Source organism: Acanthaster planci, linkage group LG02, assembly GCF_054643075.1.
Source record: "Acanthaster planci isolate LZ-2023a linkage group LG02, COTS_SCS, whole genome shotgun sequence".
Lineage (NCBI taxonomy): Eukaryota > Metazoa > Echinodermata > Asteroidea > Valvatida > Acanthasteridae > Acanthaster > Acanthaster planci.
The window spans coordinates 16,318,413-16,337,958 of record NC_141778.1 but is presented as its reverse complement, the minus strand read 5'-3'; the positions used below and the strand labels follow the sequence as shown (position 1 = coordinate 16,337,958).

Here is a 19,546-nt window from a genome sequence, read left to right as displayed (position 1 = left end):
TTTCGTTTCATCTTATTTGCTCTCGATGATCCAGAGGTATGCCCTTAGTAATTCCAAGCACTCACACTGGAGCAGGTCCAATCTTTTGTTAAGAAAGGTTACTCCTTAGGCATGTTTTAATTAAATGCGTAGCGTTGCTAGCATCCCCTTTGAAATCAAACTGCACAGTAGAATCAATGCATCACGTTTTGTTATTTCAGTAAGGTCTAGTAATCATACTCTCTAAAAAGTGGCACATACTCAATTTCGATTTCCTTTGTTTTTATACTGGGGCATATATCTCTGGATCGCCTAAAACAAGTATGATTTTAACAAATTAATTTGCATCTCAAGTTAAGAAAATCCCCTTTAAAACCCCACAGGAACTTATAAATACCGGTGGCAAGTGTGCAAAATGGCCAGCATTAAGTTCATCATTATGGGAGGACACACGCTATATCAAGTACCATTAAAGGTTCTTCCTCAACTGTATCATTGTAACAGGTAGAGAGAAACTATACAATCTTTCATCGATTGAAATATTCTTGGGCACTGACTATTTCAGAGGGTTTAAAAAACTCAAAGGACATCTAACCAAAATATGTAGAGAACCAATTTCTGACTATCCCACTAATTTCGGAATAAGCCTCTTTCGAGTTATATTTGAATAAAATCTGGTACACTCTGTTATCTGATTACACAGAAACGTTACAATTTGAATTCCCCAGGCTAAAGACACTGTTGCTATACCTCGTGGTTCGGGGCAGGCTTTTGCTAGCGACCACCATCTCTGGAATGGACTGGTTCCTTTGTGCCGTTCCTCTACATTGAGAGCAGTGTTTTGTAACTAAGCAAATGCTTGCCCATCACGAGGTATAGCAACAATGGTTTTAGTATGGAAAATTCAAGTAGTTATGTTCACGTGAATTCAAAGAACTCAGTCTACCAGATGTTATTTAAATTTAACTCGCAAATGGTTTATAACTCTGACATACAGAAGCCCAAATGAAATATATCATTCTGCAAAATAGCTGAAGGATCGTTCTCGTTTGAAAATTATATTCTTTGCAGTACATACAACTGAAAACACTCAGGCTAAATAATGCATAACTGATTGAAGTGGCTAACATTTAAAGTTCCTAACTTGAAGTCTCAATTTTGAGGCACAGCCTATTTACAAAAGGCTTTTTGTGCGTAGTTCGGTAGTTATAACTAAATCAAATTGTGGGTTTTGAGTGGCATGGTTCATGGCTTGAGTGGTTAAATTTAAAATAATTTGGAGCACGTGCATTTGGGTTCTAATATATATGAGCTTTTTGAAGGTGCCACCCATCCTTATTCTGTTAACGCCGTTTTGTAGGAGCGGCATACTAAACCTTTAAAAAATAACCGCGGTCGACAAGGGTTACGTGTGTTACGTAACGCCCGCTGTCCTCAAAAGGTCGAACGTTGTTTGTATGTTATTTTGTTAACGACTTTTGCGTGGTCTGTGCTTCTAAGATTTGAAATTACACCATAACTTATTCCACGTTGAAAATTTCTGTGGGTGATTTCTTTATTTAGACATGGCGCTCCTACGTAGTGTAGCAACCAGTGGTTGATGAAAGTGTGGCTTGAAGTTTAATGAGCCTCGAGCTGGATCAAAAGGGGGCGCAGTTTTCTTAGCAACGGAGGCTAGTTTGGTCGGAACTGAACTTCGCTGGTTCACAAATGGCTATGAAGTTCATCGCTACCGACAAAATGAGCACTCCCGACAAAAATGGCTCTTTTTGACCTATAAAGGATGCTTCTACTGAGTGAGCCCGAATACTGTGTGTAAAGGGAGGTAGGACGCACGCGGGAAATTGCCGCCAGTGCACGGTGTTCGCTCTTTGCACGCTGCCGCCATAGGCATGCACAGCCTGGATCTGGTAGCTCTATGCAATCAATATAGCCGGTTCAGCGATTTCCGCATATATTGCTTATGTAATTTTGCGCATGCTGCGTTAGTTCTAAATACCATGCGATTGGACAAAACAATTCTAACGCGATTGTACAAGCTGCCAGTTCGCGTCTAGGCTCTGCATGGCTATGGCGGCAGCGTGCAAAGAACGAATAGCCCAAGTGTATACAGCAATACTTGTTTTACATACAAAGTGTGGACATTCCTGTGTTCTCCTGTGATTAAAGAAAACCCGAGGAAAATGCTTCTTTTTCTCCCACTAGGATAACTCATTCCAGCTGGATTTTTTATCCTGGACTGCCCCTCTTCATTTTGTCACAGATAACCTAGTGACCCCAAAATGCCTCTGAAACTGTTTTTCAGAGAGGGGAAAACATTGTGTGGACGTGTGTGAGTCCACACAACGCCCGGGTCCACACTATGTATGCCACGCCTGCACATTTTAGCCGGCAGGATACGGCCTTAGGTTATGTACGGAAAAAATTCCCTGTTGACCATAGTTAAGCTATCAGACGCTGTTCGATCGATAAGGAGCCTCTGTATTGGGCTAGCTATTATATAAACTGCAGCCAAAGGCTTGTTTCAAAACGATATAAAACAGTCTACAACCAAACACTATATCTCAAACGCCCTTGAGTAGGTAGGTCTACTTATGAGTATCAGTGGAACAAAAGTCACCCACATTATAGATTGTTTGCACAACACATTTTTAAATTACTAGTTGAAAAAGAGGCATCTCTGAGCAGGCTGGGGACTATTTCCTGAAAATATTAAATGTCAGTGATCCGGCCTAAAAGTTTGCCACCTGAAAATATCATTCAGAGATTTAATTAGTTGTTGGCCCGATGACAATATCCATATGAAAGTGTTATTGCAAGAAATTAGATCCCTCCTTACACAGTGACCCGACAAATCTGTCGGAAACCCGATGCGCTTGTGAAATCCTATGAAAGCCGTTATTGAATAAAATGGTTAGGAATTGCTTAATTTTTATCCCTGTGACGTCATGGACATCTCCGCTGAATTTACCCTTTGATTTTAATGTATTCACGGTGCGGCCTTGAATGGACGGTCAGAACGGTTGGTAATACAGGTCCCAATATGGCTTGAACCGCTTCCCGAGTTTTTCTAAATCTTTTTTTTTTCTTTCAAATTTTCCTGAAACTTCTTCAGAGGAGGTTTCAAAACGGGTTCCAGGAAGCAGCGGGTCTCGTTCTTTTGAGCAAAGGAGACAATTTTATAAGCAAAACGGGCCGAATACTAAAAGCTAGACTTTCCCCAAAAGTTTAAAGGTTTCAAACTGCCAGATATCAGTTTTGTGCAGTAGCATTTTTAACAGACTTACATCGATACAGCGGAGTATTTACAGGCTCTTTAAACGATCCTCTGCAGCACTCGTCACCAGACATTTGAGGGCCTGCTTTGAGTTCTTTGCATTCGGTTTACACAGGTTTACTCTATGGAATATTCTCTCCCTTTCTAACGCCCTATGACGGTCGTGTTTGTAGGAAACTGACATTTTAATCGAGTTTATTCAAAGTGTGCCAAAGCAAACAGACACGAGGATGATACAGTTGTGTAAGCATGAAGGTTGTCCAAAAGGGCGCGAAAAAACACATAGCATACTCCTGACGCCTTTACATCATTGACGCTACTACTTCAGCGCTGAAGTGAAATTAACGGCTATCAGTCCGTGACCAATTGAAAACGGCAAGCGGAGCGTAGGTTCTGGGGAGCACGGGGGAGTTTAGATCGTCCTCCATGGATCACCTACGCAGTCCCCGTTCTGGAACGATGCGCCCCGCAACCCGCTTTTCGAGTAGTACATGTATTTTCTTCAAAAAGCACGCTAACGACGTGCAGATGCCAATTTGCGACAACAGGTCAGGCCTCATATTGCTTTCCTTTTAATAGAGTCGTACATGTTGTAATTGAATTTTGGAATCTTTAGGTGTCATTTAAAAAGCTATTTCCTGGCTTGTGGCGGAGCAGGAGCCTGCCGATTTCCCAGGAGGGCTGTGCGGGCATGCTAGATCCCTGCCATCAGTCACGGCACGGCCGCGGCTCGGGCCTCGAGGTGGTCGGGCGAATGACACTTTGACACCAAGCCCAGGCCTCGGGGAGGTGGGCTTTCGGCGGCGCTGGCGAATGAGGGGAACCTGTCACGCCGTGGTATAACGATTTCGTGACAAATGAATTGAAGTGAGAAAGAGGTCGTACAGTGTTGAAGTCCGCCCCTTTTCCATGTTTGCCTCCGGTAACATCAATCATTCTTTTCAATCACTTCTTACCTATGTCACTTTTTAATCCGTAGCAAATTTTGACTTAGTGAGGAAGTACAAGAGGTAAGGCATAACGGTATAACAATTGTCTAACATCGTTTATTTAAAAAAGGTAACATCTGAAGCCCATTTGTTCCCTCAAATCCGTGGAATTTTTTCTCCATTTGACCTCTTCGGGGAAAAGTACTATCGTGCAGCTGCACTTCATGGCTTCACGCTTCAGCTGATTTGATAAGCTTTCATAAATGATTGATCAAGCAAACTGCATTGTTAAAAGGAAAAGCTAGTCAGCATATATTGAAAAGTGCAGTGTTATTTTCATAATCACCCCAAATATTCACCATGTTGAGTTTGACACCAGTTTGGTTTCTCCCGCAAATCAATTTGGGTTGGGGGTTTTGTAACATCTGACTCGCCGCGCATAATGATAATAACGGTTAATAATTTTGTACAGATAAAAATTACTCTGTAAGTTCATTTTTATAAACGATAAAGTCTTCATTTGGTTGTATAGAAATGATCGCTTTTAAGTTGCTAGTGTTCCCTGTACATTGAGAATTCCAATATAGATGTAGATTTCGGCAAAAGAGCTGCCAATTTAGTTTTCGAGCCGTTCCACTCAAGTTTTTGCTGTGGTTCAACTTCGGAATTCAGGCATTCCAATTTCGATTTGATTTCCTTATTTTAAATTTCATAAAGAGGCATAAATTTCGCAAAACGAAAATTCAAATTAAAGTATTGAAGAAATGTTAAAAAATATAGCAAAACAACCACAGCAACAAATTAACTGAAATGGACATTTTCTGTCAGTCAACTCTTTTTTTTTATTCCTGTCTGTGTCTTGTAGATTGTGGACCTATTAATCGTTGTTTTGTTTTGTTTTGTTTTGTTTTGTTTATTTTTGGAGGTCTTATATTGTAAACTGACGAACTCCTGTTTTGTTTCTGTGATTGTGATTATGAAACATTCTGTTTAAGTTAAATTGGCCACTCATTTGCAAAATTTGACCTGCAAAACCTATAATCTGAAATATCCCCTAGACAGCCCATGGCGTTCTTTCGTCCATTTTATATAAACCCGAACAAAAAGCATGTTTGGTCCAGCGGCATTAAAAGGCCCATACCTTTATACAAAGTGGCGAAACTAATATACTTTCATTCCGTCCATATTTCATATCAGTTGAATTCTTTTTTTCCATCGTGTCGACATCAAGCTTTGTAAAGTAACTTCGTCCATAATTCATCACAAACGCAAAGGGAATATAACAACGACAGACATCATACGGTTTCCATGGAAATGCAGTATTACCACGCAGAAGCAATTTGTTTTGCTCCCAAATGACCACGGGTGATGATGCCACCACTAAAACCAAGGCGGCAAAATCCACAGCTTCGAGTTTGTTTCGGCTACGAACACGAGGTTTGATGACATCATAGGTTTTTAATTGCTGTCAATTGAGTTATCTAGCTGGTATCTTTATTTGCGCAAGATAACATCTCTTTTAAGTACTAAATAATGGATTCATGGTTGGAAGGCATCTGATCGTCTCGATAATATCCTCACGAAACTTCTGAGATGATGAATTTATTATGAAACTAATTTTTAAAAAAGTTTGTTCCGACTCAACTGTTCTCGTCCCCTAGATCTCATGGAGATAACAAACAAATTTAAATATTAACGATTGCTTATTTTTATATAAACATTTTGATAATTAGTTCAGTACTACAGACACCAACCCATAGGCCTATAGCTTACATAATATATTTTCCCTGCGGATAAAGCATGCAGCTTGACACATCCTCCATGTTTCACGGATTGTGCATTAAGGTAGAGTATGGATTTGTCTCACGGATTTCCTCCTATACAGTGGGCTCCATAGAAAATGTAATGTGTTCGGTGCACCTGCCCTTCATTCCTTTCCTAAGCCAGTGCCCTAGGGTCTCTCTGTTACCAGAAAGTAAAGTGTAGACTGAAGTTTCAATTTTTATAGACATCTCAATTCAACCCGGATGTTTATCCTTTACTGTTGGGGGGTTCTTCTTCTCTGCACAGGTGACAGCTCTTTCCAACAATATATTGCCCTCATGTACTTTCTTTGCCAGGTTATTTGGCCATTACCTACATGTATGTCTGTTGTTTAGACTGTCTGGTTACATGTTTTTGGTTTATTATTCTAATTTGTCTCTTACTTTCATCAATTAGTATTCTGTACATATATGTATATATCAATTCTATTTATCTAAAATTATCCCCATTCCTGTGACTGGCGTCTTTATGCTGTTGGATTGGTTAATAATTAAATAAATATCAGGGGGCACATGGGGGTGCACTCATTTTTTTTTTCAAGGGAGCACCACAAGAAAATAAGCTGTAGCTGCATATCAACGGAGATTCAGAGATTTCAAATGCGCTGGGGGGGGCATGCCCCCTTGCCCCCCGGTCAATTACGCCACTGGTTATAGTAAATGTAAAAAAATCCTTCCCATTTTAAGTTACATTCACATACTCTTGCACTTCCGGCAACCCGGGAAGTTAACATTAAAAATGTTTCTTAAGATCAGGTCAACCAGATCACAATATATTTATATTTCATTCAGTTTGAGGGTTGGAGTCGCAAACATTTCCTTTTATTTCGACCTAAACTGCTTGTAATTTCACATACCGTTATTTTGCAGTGATGTCACAAAAATTCGTATTTCGGCATCGAGAGATCCACTGAGACATGACATGATACTAGAAAAGGTAGTGAAGCAATCGCACCGTCCTGGAATGTCGCTTGGGACAGGAAATCTTGATGAATTGACCATGTGAACATTTCTTCTGCAGGTCCTAGTTTACCGCCCACAGAGGAAAGCCGCGCTGCTGTTGGATGTTCCTACACCAGCTGCCCTCATCAATTTCTCGAACATTTCTGGAATCCAGTATTTCTCCTGCACTGGAAGTGGGTTAGTGTTTCAAGCGTGATTTTTTTCCCAGACTATAATCAAACAACGGTTCCAGGCAATTTTTTTCCTTAAAGGAACCGGAAAATACAATTTTTTTAAAAATTTTACAAAAAACCCTTGAAATCGCATGTTTGGGTTTCAAGTAACGTTATTTTAAATTTTGATTTTGGAATGTAACCTTTATTTTCCTGGTTTTTTTTGTTTTATGCTAATGCATATTTGCATATTTATGAGCAGAACTATGATGTTATCCAAGGCACTGAATCTCAATGTTGCTCTGATTTGTGCAAAGAAGATTTCTAGATTTTTTTAATCACTGCTATGGCAGATTTTATTTTTTTTGGGCAATTTATTGCATACAAAAACGATCCAGCAAAAATCTTTTGCACAGAAATGTTCCCAGATAGCAAATTTGAACATGAAAACATGCAACTTGAACCACGTCTTCCTGGGTTTACATCAAGGCAAAAGCGCCCTCACTTGTACAGAAACTCCAGGTCAATTTTTAATGTTAGAAAAAGTGCACCGTTCAGTTCACGTAACTCAAAAAAGATGTCAAACAGTTTTCATATATGGAAGAAGAGTACAGAGATACACAAAAAGTGATTCTAAGAAAAATTCATTTCCTGGTTTCTTTAAATGCCAAGTGTTGGGCTTATGGTCGTTTGTGATGAAGTTAGCGTAATACTTTGAGTTTGTATATGAAATATTTGTATAATATAATCCCTTAAATTCAAGTTGTAACGTTCATAGAAATGTTTTGCATAAAATTACAAAAACAAGTGCATTTCATACCGTACAAATTCGACCATCTCCTCATCTACTCATATCTTTAACACAGCTCTGTTTGGCTTGCTAGAAAAACAGTTCTCTTACGGAGATGTCTTCTGAACAAAAGATGCGTTGCTTAACAACCTAAAATACTGTGCGATTTGAACAGCTAAACACTCCAAGTGAAGTAGCTGTTAGGGAGAAAATAATGCTTTGCATTCTTTAATATTAGACCTGTGCATGTAAATCACCAACTGTCAGCAAATCATAGTGCTACTAGCCAATGTAAGCCAAATACACCACTGTGGCGTAGAAAAGCAGACCCATACAATAAATAGAGCTATATATATAATATATATTTATCCAGCCACCTGAATTAGAAGCCATTACGCGGTGCGGTGGTACCACGCGTGCTCATGGGGGTGGTACGCGCACGTGTTAATTGCCTCTGGGGCCAATGAGCAACTCGTTTTTACAAGAGATGTTTTTCCAAAGTTCGTTTGTTCGAGATATATGTACTCCAGTACTCCAGTACTCATGAGATTGTTTTCTCAGTATGCGTACCACGTGCGTACCAGAGTAAACTAACGAATCTCTTGTACCCATGTAGTATGCATACTGAGAAATGAACCTGAAATAGTATCTCCAAAACAACAAGAACAACTTCAAAACGACAACAACAACTTGGGGTTAGTCTTAGCCTTATCATTTTCAGAAATAAATGTGCATGTTTCCACAGCCATCAGCACTGATTCACGTTTTGGTATTCTAGCATGGTAGCTATCACTCAAACGTCTTTCAGCATTTTCAATTTTGTAACCATACAACATCGAAACCATCAACTTCTTGAAAAATATCAACCGATTAAGTTGTGATGAATAACTTTGCCTAATCTTCACAATAGATTTACTCAGCAAGTGTGCTAAATGCCAACAACTTCAAGAATTGGCATTTGGACAAATTACGTTACAGTCACTCAATGTTGAGTAAATAAAAATTATGGCCCAGCCCATACCAGTATACCCAGCAAAAGAACTTTGGGTCTCCACTTATCCTAACTTTATTTGAATAACATTGGCGTCTCCTCAGATTAGTCTATTGCAACAGTTACGCAAGTCTTTCCCAACCTGCGTGTTTCTGTCACAGATGTCAGGTACTCATTGGAAAGCTGCGATGCCCTGAGTGCCTACAGCTAACATACCTACGCTCCTAGCAACGAATCCCCTCTCTACCCTAAGAAAGTCCGCTCATCGCTGAGGTTTGAAGCGTCGAACCGGGTAAAACGTGGGCGTCCAAGGACCTGTCTATTGCCTCCTAAGGCTGGCCATTCCGAAGCGAGCACGCTACTGCATAGTGAGAATTACTAACTGAACGGTCCGGGTGCTGCTTTAGTCAGACTCGTACGGTGAGGGAGGATTAGGTATATATTTGCCTGGATTTTTGTCAAAAGAAGAGAGTAAAAGTAATTTATAAATTAGAATTACTGTCATATGTCGTCTCAAGTATGAATAATAGTAGCTTTACCCCAGAATATTCTCTTGATCCCAAATGGGATCTCGTTGCCCGAGATGTTTTGTTTTTAATTATTGGTGTTACTGGGAATATTTGCCTTATTTTTATTACACTCCGACACAAGAGCTTGCGCACCGTACCGAATTATCTCATCGTGAACTTGGCAGTTGTGGATTTGGGGTACATATGCTTGTTTTTACCTGCAGAAATTTCAATCTCGCTTGACTTGAGATCTGAGAAGTTTGAATTCTTTAAATCGGAGGAACTCTGTGAGCTCAACAGATACCTCCAACTGGTGTTTTTGGGCGTGTCCACATTCACCCTCACAGCGCTGAGCGTTGATCGATATCTAGCCGTTTCCAAACCGCTGGCCTGTCGTGTCCTGCGGAGCGGTCGGCGTCGATTATGCGCAGTACTGTTGGGTATAGCTCTTATTTGGTCTGCTGCATTTGCTGCAGGCTACCCGGGCATCCAATTGGCCATTTTGGGGGACGATGGCAAGTGCCTCTTTAAAAGATATAGGTACCCAGCTGAGGAGTACACGTATGCCTGTATTGTAATCTTTCTGCTGGTGCCCAGCGTGATAATATCGGTCAGCTACTGTTGCACTGCCAAAAATCTTCTCAAGTCCAACCACCTCTTGCAAGGTGGTCAAAGTACTGTGGTGTCACCGCGACAGCGCCGCCAAAGGCTACGTCTGGCAATTGCCATCGTCATTATCGTTGTCGTATTTGTGACCACTTGGACTCTTTATTACGCTCTAGATGTTGTATTTTTTCTAAACGGTGGTGTCCACTACTTGGACGACTTCCTGCAGCCGTATCCTGCAGTAAACGTTTTGAATCAGATTTCAGAAGTCTTGGTTCGGATTAATGCGCTTATAAATCCAATTATACTGTTTGTGGTCAGCTCGGCCCACAGGAGATGCTTAGCGATGACATTTTGCTGCTGTCTCCAAAGTCGATCGAATGGAGACCGAAAACGTTGGATGCGACTGCGCAAAAATACCTCCATGTCCATGCAGACAACAATGGAATCACAAACACGAAGATCACATCCCGATAACGGTCAGCTGATCTCTGATAATCAAGTGTAGAACAAAAGGGCAGCTAATGGTGGATTAAAAGAGGGAATTTTTTTCAATTCAGGCACTTTAATGTTCTTAAGAAAAAGGTTACCCAATTGTGAAGAAAGTTACATTGCGTAGAAACCTGATTGGAGGAATTTTACGGTTGATTCATGGAAGCATTTAAGCATCAAGCAAGTGTAAGTTGTAAAAAGTGTAAATGAGGTCATTTTCCGAATCCCATTCAAATACACGTAATGGTATTTTGTAGCAACGGGAATGGAGAGGGAGGCCATTGGCCATGACATGACCAAGCTCAATAGATTTGAACCAAACTTTACATATTAAATAGTCAATGATATATCAGCGCATACGGACCTGACTACGATATGCGCTAACGAGTATTGTATTAGGATTGTTATGGGGATGAACTCGACCTCCTTCATGATGCATCCTCGGCAAACATGGAGAGCAACAGTAGTAGGAACAGAGTAATTCAAATTTTTCATCTTTTGGGGGCACCTTAATTTCTTAGCATTGTTGTCTGCAAAAATCCTTACTGTTTAACTTAAACGTTTGATCGGAATATTTCAGATTTTGACTTTAAAAATAAGAATGAAGACCGAGACGTTTAAAGTTTAGGTAAGGTAAACTAAGTTTGAAGGTCACAAGAATGATGTCCAGGAAAATGGACACATAAACAGGGGTCTGATATCCTTTTAATTTAACTAATGGCAGTAAATTTCAAATCGTTCGTTTGCGCGTTGCCCTTTATAATAAAAAGGACAGCTAATTATTTTCTGCATTCACATTCCCATATTTCTACGCACCATTACAGGGCAACTAAGACCCGATTTTGTGCGCAGTTTTTGAGCAGCATTTATGCGATTTTCAAGCTTAATATTAACATAAAGCATCTTGGATTTTTTAATCATTTAAAGGTAATAGTCCAGAATATTCCAAGTAATCAGTTTTTAGATTAATGGTAAAAGATTTTGGGTGGCAAATTAGCTTGACAAAATAATTCAGTGTACATCCTGAAAGGAAGTTATTTATTTTCTCAAAAGCCATACGGACACAGTCCCGAGAAAAAAGTTTTTCAAAGACCTGGTAATCCATTCCAAATTTTCACGATAGAAGTCGTCCCTTCAACGACAGGGACGATGATAAGACTGACGTCTCAGACCTGTTGACCTCGGTGGATTACACCCAACGGCTTCGCTTATAAAATCGTGTAGCACGTGCATTCTAAAAGAGAGTACGTATATTCTGGTATGTTGGTTGTATCCACTCGCTCAGACTGGTACAGATGAGGTGTGGTAACCTTATCAATGCCACGCATGACGGCACAACTTTGGGCGTATAATGATATCTTTTGACATCAAACACATGCCATAAAGGCATGCACATATCCCTGTAAATAACTTTTTTAAAGAGATGTTTGTAAAAGGGTGATATAAAGGTCGAATTAACCTATATACACTGCACTTTAATTAATACAATAAATGCATTACACTTTGCACCACTGTTTTTCTGCGACTACGATTAGATGTTGTAACTTAGTTTCGAGTGTTTGATTTCGGAGTGTAACTTTCCCAAAAGAAATATAAATTATACTAGCTAGTTTTACAAATCAGTATGTTATGTTATTGTAATTGTATGTTTAGATAAGATCACGGGTTACATTTAATTCTCATTCGAAGAGCCGGTTCATCGAAATGAAGGATGATCATGTTATCATATCGCTGAAAATGCTCTTGAAGGATAGGCAGTTGAATTACTTAGAAATGCCTGATTTTGTTGAAGTGCTACATCTTATCACTTAAAATAAAAAAATAGAAGGAAATGATGCGCTAGTACTATTGGGTCACGTGGCTTTTTTGGAATTATATCTTATTTCTCAATAAGATTAAAACTAGCTCGTGTATACCCAAAAAATCTAAAAATGAACAGAATATAAATTTGTATTAAAGATTCCTATTTGAACTACTTTTTACTATATCCTTCATCGCAAGGTACAATTTTTTTTGCATGTAAATACGATATGATCAACTGTATACACGTTGTTACATACTTATGAAAGCCGCTGTTCGAAAAATCTACATTGTAATTAGTGTTTCCACGGGCTTTGTCGTCCGTCATTATTTGTTTGTTGGTTTTTTTTGGGAAGGGTATTTTTTCATGCATAACGGGTCCATTACAGCGAACTTTTAACATGTCGTTATCTCTTTTATAAGTAAAATTCTAAACGCGTTTTTGCGTCACATGTTGTAGTTGCAGGAGTTATGAGACGGTTTAATATTTCAAAAAAGATACACGGTCATTCCAGAAAAAAAACACGCGTGAGGGTCGGCATAAGAAAGACTAGATCGGCGGGGCGTACACGCTCAGTCTTGCCGGGAGGGTCACGTGCTGGGGGAAAGATACACCAAGAAGGAAAACGGCGCGCCAAACATGCATGACGAACGCGAGCCGCAACGCAGTTTTCTCGTACAATGTGTTGTGCATGTCCTGGCACCAACTTTGAATTCTGTGTCGTTCTGAGGAATCTACATGAAGGAAATGAGATAAATATGGAAAATCTGTGCAGACCTAGGCTTTATGTGTAACAGAATGGATAGTCCTGAGCACATAATAGCAAGGAATTGAAACCTGTTTTAAATGGAAAAAAGTAATTGGTTCATTGTGAGGTTTCTTTTAGCTTTGGAATCTACTGTAGGCCTATTTGGTTGCCTCCAGTTTGCTTGGGAAATTACCTCGCGTGACTTGGTCCCTAAAGACCTCTATGTGGTAAAGCAGGGCTCTCTAGATTCTCATTGTATTAGCATTCTACTCAATCACGTGCTGGAGTACAGATATACATGTAAATAATCTTAGCTGTATACTTCTTGTGTTTTTTGCTTCCGTTGGTGTTCCTGAGTGGCCACAGTGAATGGGCGCGAATGCAAACGATGCCGGTTTTGACTTTTCATTCTGTAAGTAGTCTAAATCTAAATCTGTTGTCTAGAGCTATGTCTAGGTTTTTCACTCTACTGGAAATACACAGAGGCGCGCAAACAGTAGACCTAGCAGTAGCTCTAGAAGCTCGTTTCGGATACGGCCATCCATATCTGGCCCACGGCCACGCTTACTGGGCAAACTGTGCGCGTGCGTATTGCTGTCTCGGATGACCTCGGACGCGATTCATCCTGTGTTTGAACAATGAACTAGCTAATTACTATAATGCCTAGAAAATTGGTCGGGATCAGCACACAAAACATGCGCACAGGAGTAGAGTAGCTCCTTCATGTTATGAGGTCGTGTGTAGATACACTAAATACGCTGTGCTTCATAGCCTGAAGAGTGGTATAATAGTCACGGATAGACTCGGATCGGTCGGGGTAAATGCAAATACAAGTGCGTAGCTCCGCAGGAAGCCAAGTTCTCTTGTGATTGGCCCATGTTCTATCATAAATATTAGCGGTTAAAAAATATAGACCTTGTAACGTTTGTTTGTTTGTTTAATGCTATTTCTCTCGGGTTCTCTTTGGGAAAAGACAAGTTGAAACTGTAATCACAATTACTGAAATTGGAACAGTATTACGAATGGTCTGTGAATTAGACTGATTGCACACCACTGCCACAGAAAGTCATAATGGTCATTTATTCAACGAATCGTTTCTTAAGTAGATCATCGGATGCTAAGGAAAATAACACGACAGAGAAATTTCTGAAAAACGTTTCAACCTTTTGCAAACTCCAATAAAAATACTCACCCCTTTCCTGTGATTGAATAAGATCCGTTAAACTAAGATACTAAACTGAGATACTGTCATTCATTTCGATGGGAATAAAGTAATATGAATCCCAATACACTGTGTTCTTGTATTGCACTCAATGCTCTCTTTGTACTTACTTTTTCTTCACATTTGTCCTTGTCCTTTACTTTCAAAATGTTGACATTTAAGCTAGAAAAACACAACTGTTTTAAAGGTAAAATTGGACTCTTGACCTTTGTGGTTGCATAATGACTCCACACAGTATGACGTCATTGATGCCCGTGATCAAAAATACACGTCATTTCCCAACCGGTCCGGCTGCCCTCCTGATCATTGAACTCTAGTTGAATAAAGGTTGAACAGGATTATATGTATAGCATTGATGGTGTGTTGTAAGGTGTTGTTGAATATACTTCACATTTTTTTCGAAAAGTAGAGTTGTGGAACTGCCATTCATATTCTTTCTGGATTACATAAATGCCATATGATGGCTGCCGTTGTCGTGCTTGGCGTAGCTTACTTTTATTATGTTCTTCAAAATCTGGCTTTCGGTGTCTCTATCATATAAATCCCAATTCCTTTTCATGGCTCTTTTCCTTTTGATACGGATGGTGCGCTGTATAGGCGACACCACTAAAAGTACTTCCAAATCGGCTGTTATCATGCTAGTGCCTAACCTGTAGCTTTGTAATAGCTAATGACGCACTGGGCATTCTATTTTGCGTCATAAAATATGGGCGTCATATTTCTCACCATTGTGCCAATTAGAGCCTGTTCCAAAACCATTTGGCAGCTACCGAATTCCTGACAGGTCGTTAGTGGAGAAAAAAAATGTACCGGTAGTGAGAAGGAGTCTTTCCCATGGAAACACAAGCAGCACGATCGAACAGTGATCAGTCCCGAACCCATCCTTTTAAGGGTGCTGCGATAAAGTTTTCTTAGAGAATAAAGCCCCCCCCCATACGGATACGGAAATCTACATCACCGTAAAACCAAAATGGCGCCAACATACCTTTTAAAAGAGCAAATCAAATACTAATATAAGGTTAATCAATACGCAAAGGACACACGGACCCTTTTACGCGTTGAGCTGCTGCATATATAGCACAAGACCGTTGTAATGTACTTCAGGCATGGGAACAATAGTTTTTCCCTTCCACCACTTTAAAGAGCTTCCCAAACTCTGACCAGACAAATTGTTACAATATGAACGAGAATAATTTTCATAATAATACTGCAGCGTTTGCACAGATAAATTCAAGAAAAACCATTCATTTTGTTGTTGTTGTTTTGTTGTGGTATTTTTAATTTGTGGTCGAGGTCATTCAGTGCCAGCGCTGCTTTAATTGATCAAGGCAGGCCGATTCCTTAATTAACGGTCTAGTCTGCATTTTTCTCCCCGTTTGGCTTTATGGGATCAGCCCCGAGGCTTGGGTCGTTTCCCGTATTCTCAGTTGCGGCGGAAAGTTCCTGTGGAAGGCTTACGTAAACACACCACGGACCGGGAGTGCCCTTGGAATGGTTAAGCCGATGTTCTCTCCCCTGCTAAATGCGCAGCGTTCAATTCCCAGCCCTGCCGAAGTCAGTTGGGAGCTTGGATGCCAGCGGGCAAAGATAAACACTGTCAACGGCTAGACAGGTTAGATCACAGTTTACCCTCATCAGGGAATCGAGTAATCTGGAGGGCGTCTCCTGGGCAGCGATGGTAGGTGGCACGAAAGGTAGTGGCTTGTGAGGAATTCAAAAACTTAAGCTGTTCTCGATTGACTCGCGAGCAATGTTGTCCAACTGCCGATATAACGAAAGCGTAACTACAATTTGAGTGCAGCTAGTAAAAAAAAGTTCAAGATGGCAGTCACCAGATAAAAAGTTAGGAGAGTATTGCTCTTACGATAATTTAAAACACGAATCAGCTACATGTAAAACTTCTGCAAAGGCAAGTTTTATCTTTGATCAGGTTGGCCCATAGCCATATTTGTTATGATTGCTGCTCCAGCATCATAGTGCATAGTATAAATGAGTGCTTTCAGTGAAATTTCACAATAGGGTTAAGGAAAGTTGCGGCATATGCAATAGTCAGCCTCTGACGTTCGCCAGACTCACTCTAGTAAGTAGGGTATGAAAATCTAATCCGATCGCAGCTTTAATCGCATCTTGGTTGTTGGCATTTGAAACACCGTTCTCGCGTTCACAAAACGCAATATTATTTTAAATATTATTTAAAATTATTTTATTATTTTAATAATTAAATTATTTAATTGAGATTTTTTTCAGAAGAATTTCCGTTAAATGTCCCACATTCCGTCCTCAAAGCTTGGTCAAATGCCGTATAGAGTACGTTTGACTGTAAATCTGTTTGGTTCTCAACTCCTGGATATGAGGTTAAACTTGGGCTGTTGGCGTCCGAATCGAATCCTTGGGAAATAAATCAAAAATGAAAGTAATGAACGAGTACTGATGGTTTCACCATGCCACCATCTGGAATACGATGCCAAAGGCCAGTCCCGGAACTGTTTTGATCAATGTCATCATCTGACAGCTGAACACCCTGCATTGCACAATTGCACAATTCTTTGGCGGCCCCAACTCAAAACATCCCTTCCCGGTATCCTCGAGGAAATGAACAAATTAAACAATTGAGGCTGCCCAGCTGACGTCATCTGCAAGGAAATATCATTAGCAATTAAATGAAAGAACTTGCCACATTCAATAACACTTTCCCCCCTAAATATGATGTCTTTAGTACATGTCAATGGTCAGCGAAGTGACAGAATCACCTGACAACGAGAAAGTCATAAGATACTTATTTTTCCAAAGAACGAAAGTATTCCGAGCTTCATTTGGATAGTCAGGTATAAAACTACAGTGGAAGATGCTGTAAGTGGTTCTCTCTGATTCTACACATTCAATTAATTAACATGCACGCAGGCAGCTTGATAATTTGGGGGAAATCTCAGGGAATGAAGTTTACAGAATCACTAGACTAGATGTATTAACCTAGCCGGCATCTCAGGGAACGCAACGTTACATGACGCCCACATTCAAGAATTACGAGGAGAGAAGATTTCAATTAGCCTTTGACCGATATTTCCGATGTGACAGTTATATCGCTGCTCCGAAACGACCGGCCTTTACGCGTCGCTAATTTACCCAAACAGCCTTTCTCCCAAAGGGAGATATGCAGTATATAATAGCTCCTATAGCGGCCCAGGGTCCAGGGCCAGGTACGTGATGTATATCCAATTACGGTTTTTAAAAAAAATGAAAACTAGAGGATAACCACGGAGCTGCTTATGCCTGTGAGGTTTTGACAAAATCATTTAACTAAATTATTTTAATGGCCCCATCTGAAGATACGATCATGAGATAATTTCAATTTTCATCTCCAACCCTTCCCTTTGTAGTTATCGGCAAAGTTTCAACCCTACAGGATATGCACTTAAGGAAGTATAGGGCTTTTTGAAAAAAATGCATTCTTGATGTAACGTGACTTGTCACCTGATGACGTCATCGTCCCGTCAGGTCTATATTCGTTTGTAATACATGTACTTCCCTTTCTAGCCTACTGCCAGGTTTCAACTCAATCGGACTTGTCCTTCAGAAGGTATAATGTTTAAAAAGTGCACCTTTAATGTCACGTGATTTGCCACCTGATGACGTCATCATTCCATGATGTCAATTTTTGTCTGAGGCACTTCCCTTTCAAGCCATCTTCCAAGTTTCAACCCAATCGGACTCGTACTTCACGGGATACAGTGCTGTGAAGATTGTACCTTTCATGTCACGTGACCAGTCACCTGATGACGTTATCATCACATCCGGTCAGAGTCTAAAACCCTTCGCTTTCCAGCTACACACAAAGTTTCAGCCCAATCAAACACATCAAGAGATAATTAAGGTGTTGTAAAGAGTGCACCTTTAATGTCACGTGACTTGTCGAATGATGACGTCATCATCACGTTATGTCATTTTTTGTCTACAACATTTTCCTTTCTAGATATCTGAAAAAATTCAACCCATTGTGGGATAGGTGTTTCAGAAGATATAGGTCTTTGAAGTTCGTACCTGAAATGCAATGTCGCCATTATGACGATATTGGTCTGGGACCCTCTCTACCTGGTGTACTAAAAAAAGAGCACTAATATGATGTCAACAGTCAGATTGGTAACGGTGCCAAAGTCTGGCTGTTGAAAAACCTGTGGGGGAAGTTTAAGTATTCAAAATTAAAAATAAATCGTGTGATGACATTATCAGGACATGACATCATGATAGTGTAGGAGCGTCCTTTAGACAATTATGACAACTGTCACCATAATGACAATTGTATTTGTAAAGCTTTCTGCTGTCCCGTCTGCCAGGATCAACCTACGCTTTCACAGAGGCTGGGTCATTGACACTTCCCACATTGTCACCTTGTGGAATGTAACTAGGTTTAATCTGGAATTAACCAAATCAAAGCAAAACATGTGGTATCAGGTTGTGAAATTACACGTCACATGAAAAGGTGGTAATTGATCAGGCTCTAATAAGATAAATCACAATACATGTACATGTACATTAAAAACACGTAGTTACATAATACTATACTGGAGGACATACATGTATCAATCTGAGTACATATAGTTTGCAATAGATAGAAAACCGAGGGCTCAATGTTTTTGTGAAATGTACAAGTATACAGCCAAAACTTACGACTTTGCTGAGCACAGGCTTACAAACACAATGTACTAGCAGAACTGGCAGTAATACGTCAAAACAGGGTTTTCCAATATCTATTCATCCAATAAATCTTCAAACTTTGTAACTTCAGTAGTTTTCTTCAACGTGAGATTACCCGCCAACAATACACGCGTAAGTATGGTCCCCAAATCTTTGTTATCTGAGCCCTATCACATTAAACAGTAATTATATGTACATGTAACCAGGTATCCGACTGAAACAACGTCGGTGTAGCGATAACTACTGCCCTACACACAAATATCACCGGTGAGCCAGAGTAAAATGCGCTGCCTGAATATACCTAAAGAAAAGCCTGTGTTACAGTATTTCTGGACACTCTCTAGCTGGTTGGTGAAGACTGTGAACCTAATATCATTTCAGTCAGGCCGAGCACAGTGCCAAAGTCTATCTGTTGAAAACCTCTACAAAGCCTATGGGAAAAACTGTAATTTTAAAAATTCAAAAGTAAATCACATGATGATGTGATCATGACGATTTTCTTCCAGGACCATCCTTACATGATTATCTAAAGTCTGAAATCAATCAAATGTATAAAACTACCAAAGTCCCCA

At 40.0% G+C, this 19,546-nt stretch overlaps 1 protein-coding gene across 3 annotated transcripts in view; it reads left to right on the top strand.

The window, feature by feature from the left end:
• Positions 1-14,347, top strand: part of LOC110973165 (gastrin-releasing peptide receptor-like) — a 74,864-nt gene extending 60,517 nt beyond the window's left edge. For all 3 annotated transcript variants that reach the window (XM_087133461.1, XM_087133459.1, XM_087133462.1), the window contains 2 exons: positions 7,030-7,148; positions 9,066-14,347. In XM_087133461.1, coding sequence (XP_086989587.1) covers positions 9,424-10,527 — 1,104 coding nt within the window. In that variant the 5' untranslated portion in view covers positions 7,030-7,148; positions 9,066-9,423 and the 3' untranslated portion in view covers positions 10,528-14,347. The remainder of the gene's footprint in view (positions 1-7,029; positions 7,149-9,065) is intronic.
• Positions 14,348-19,546: the final 5,199 nt, after the last annotated feature.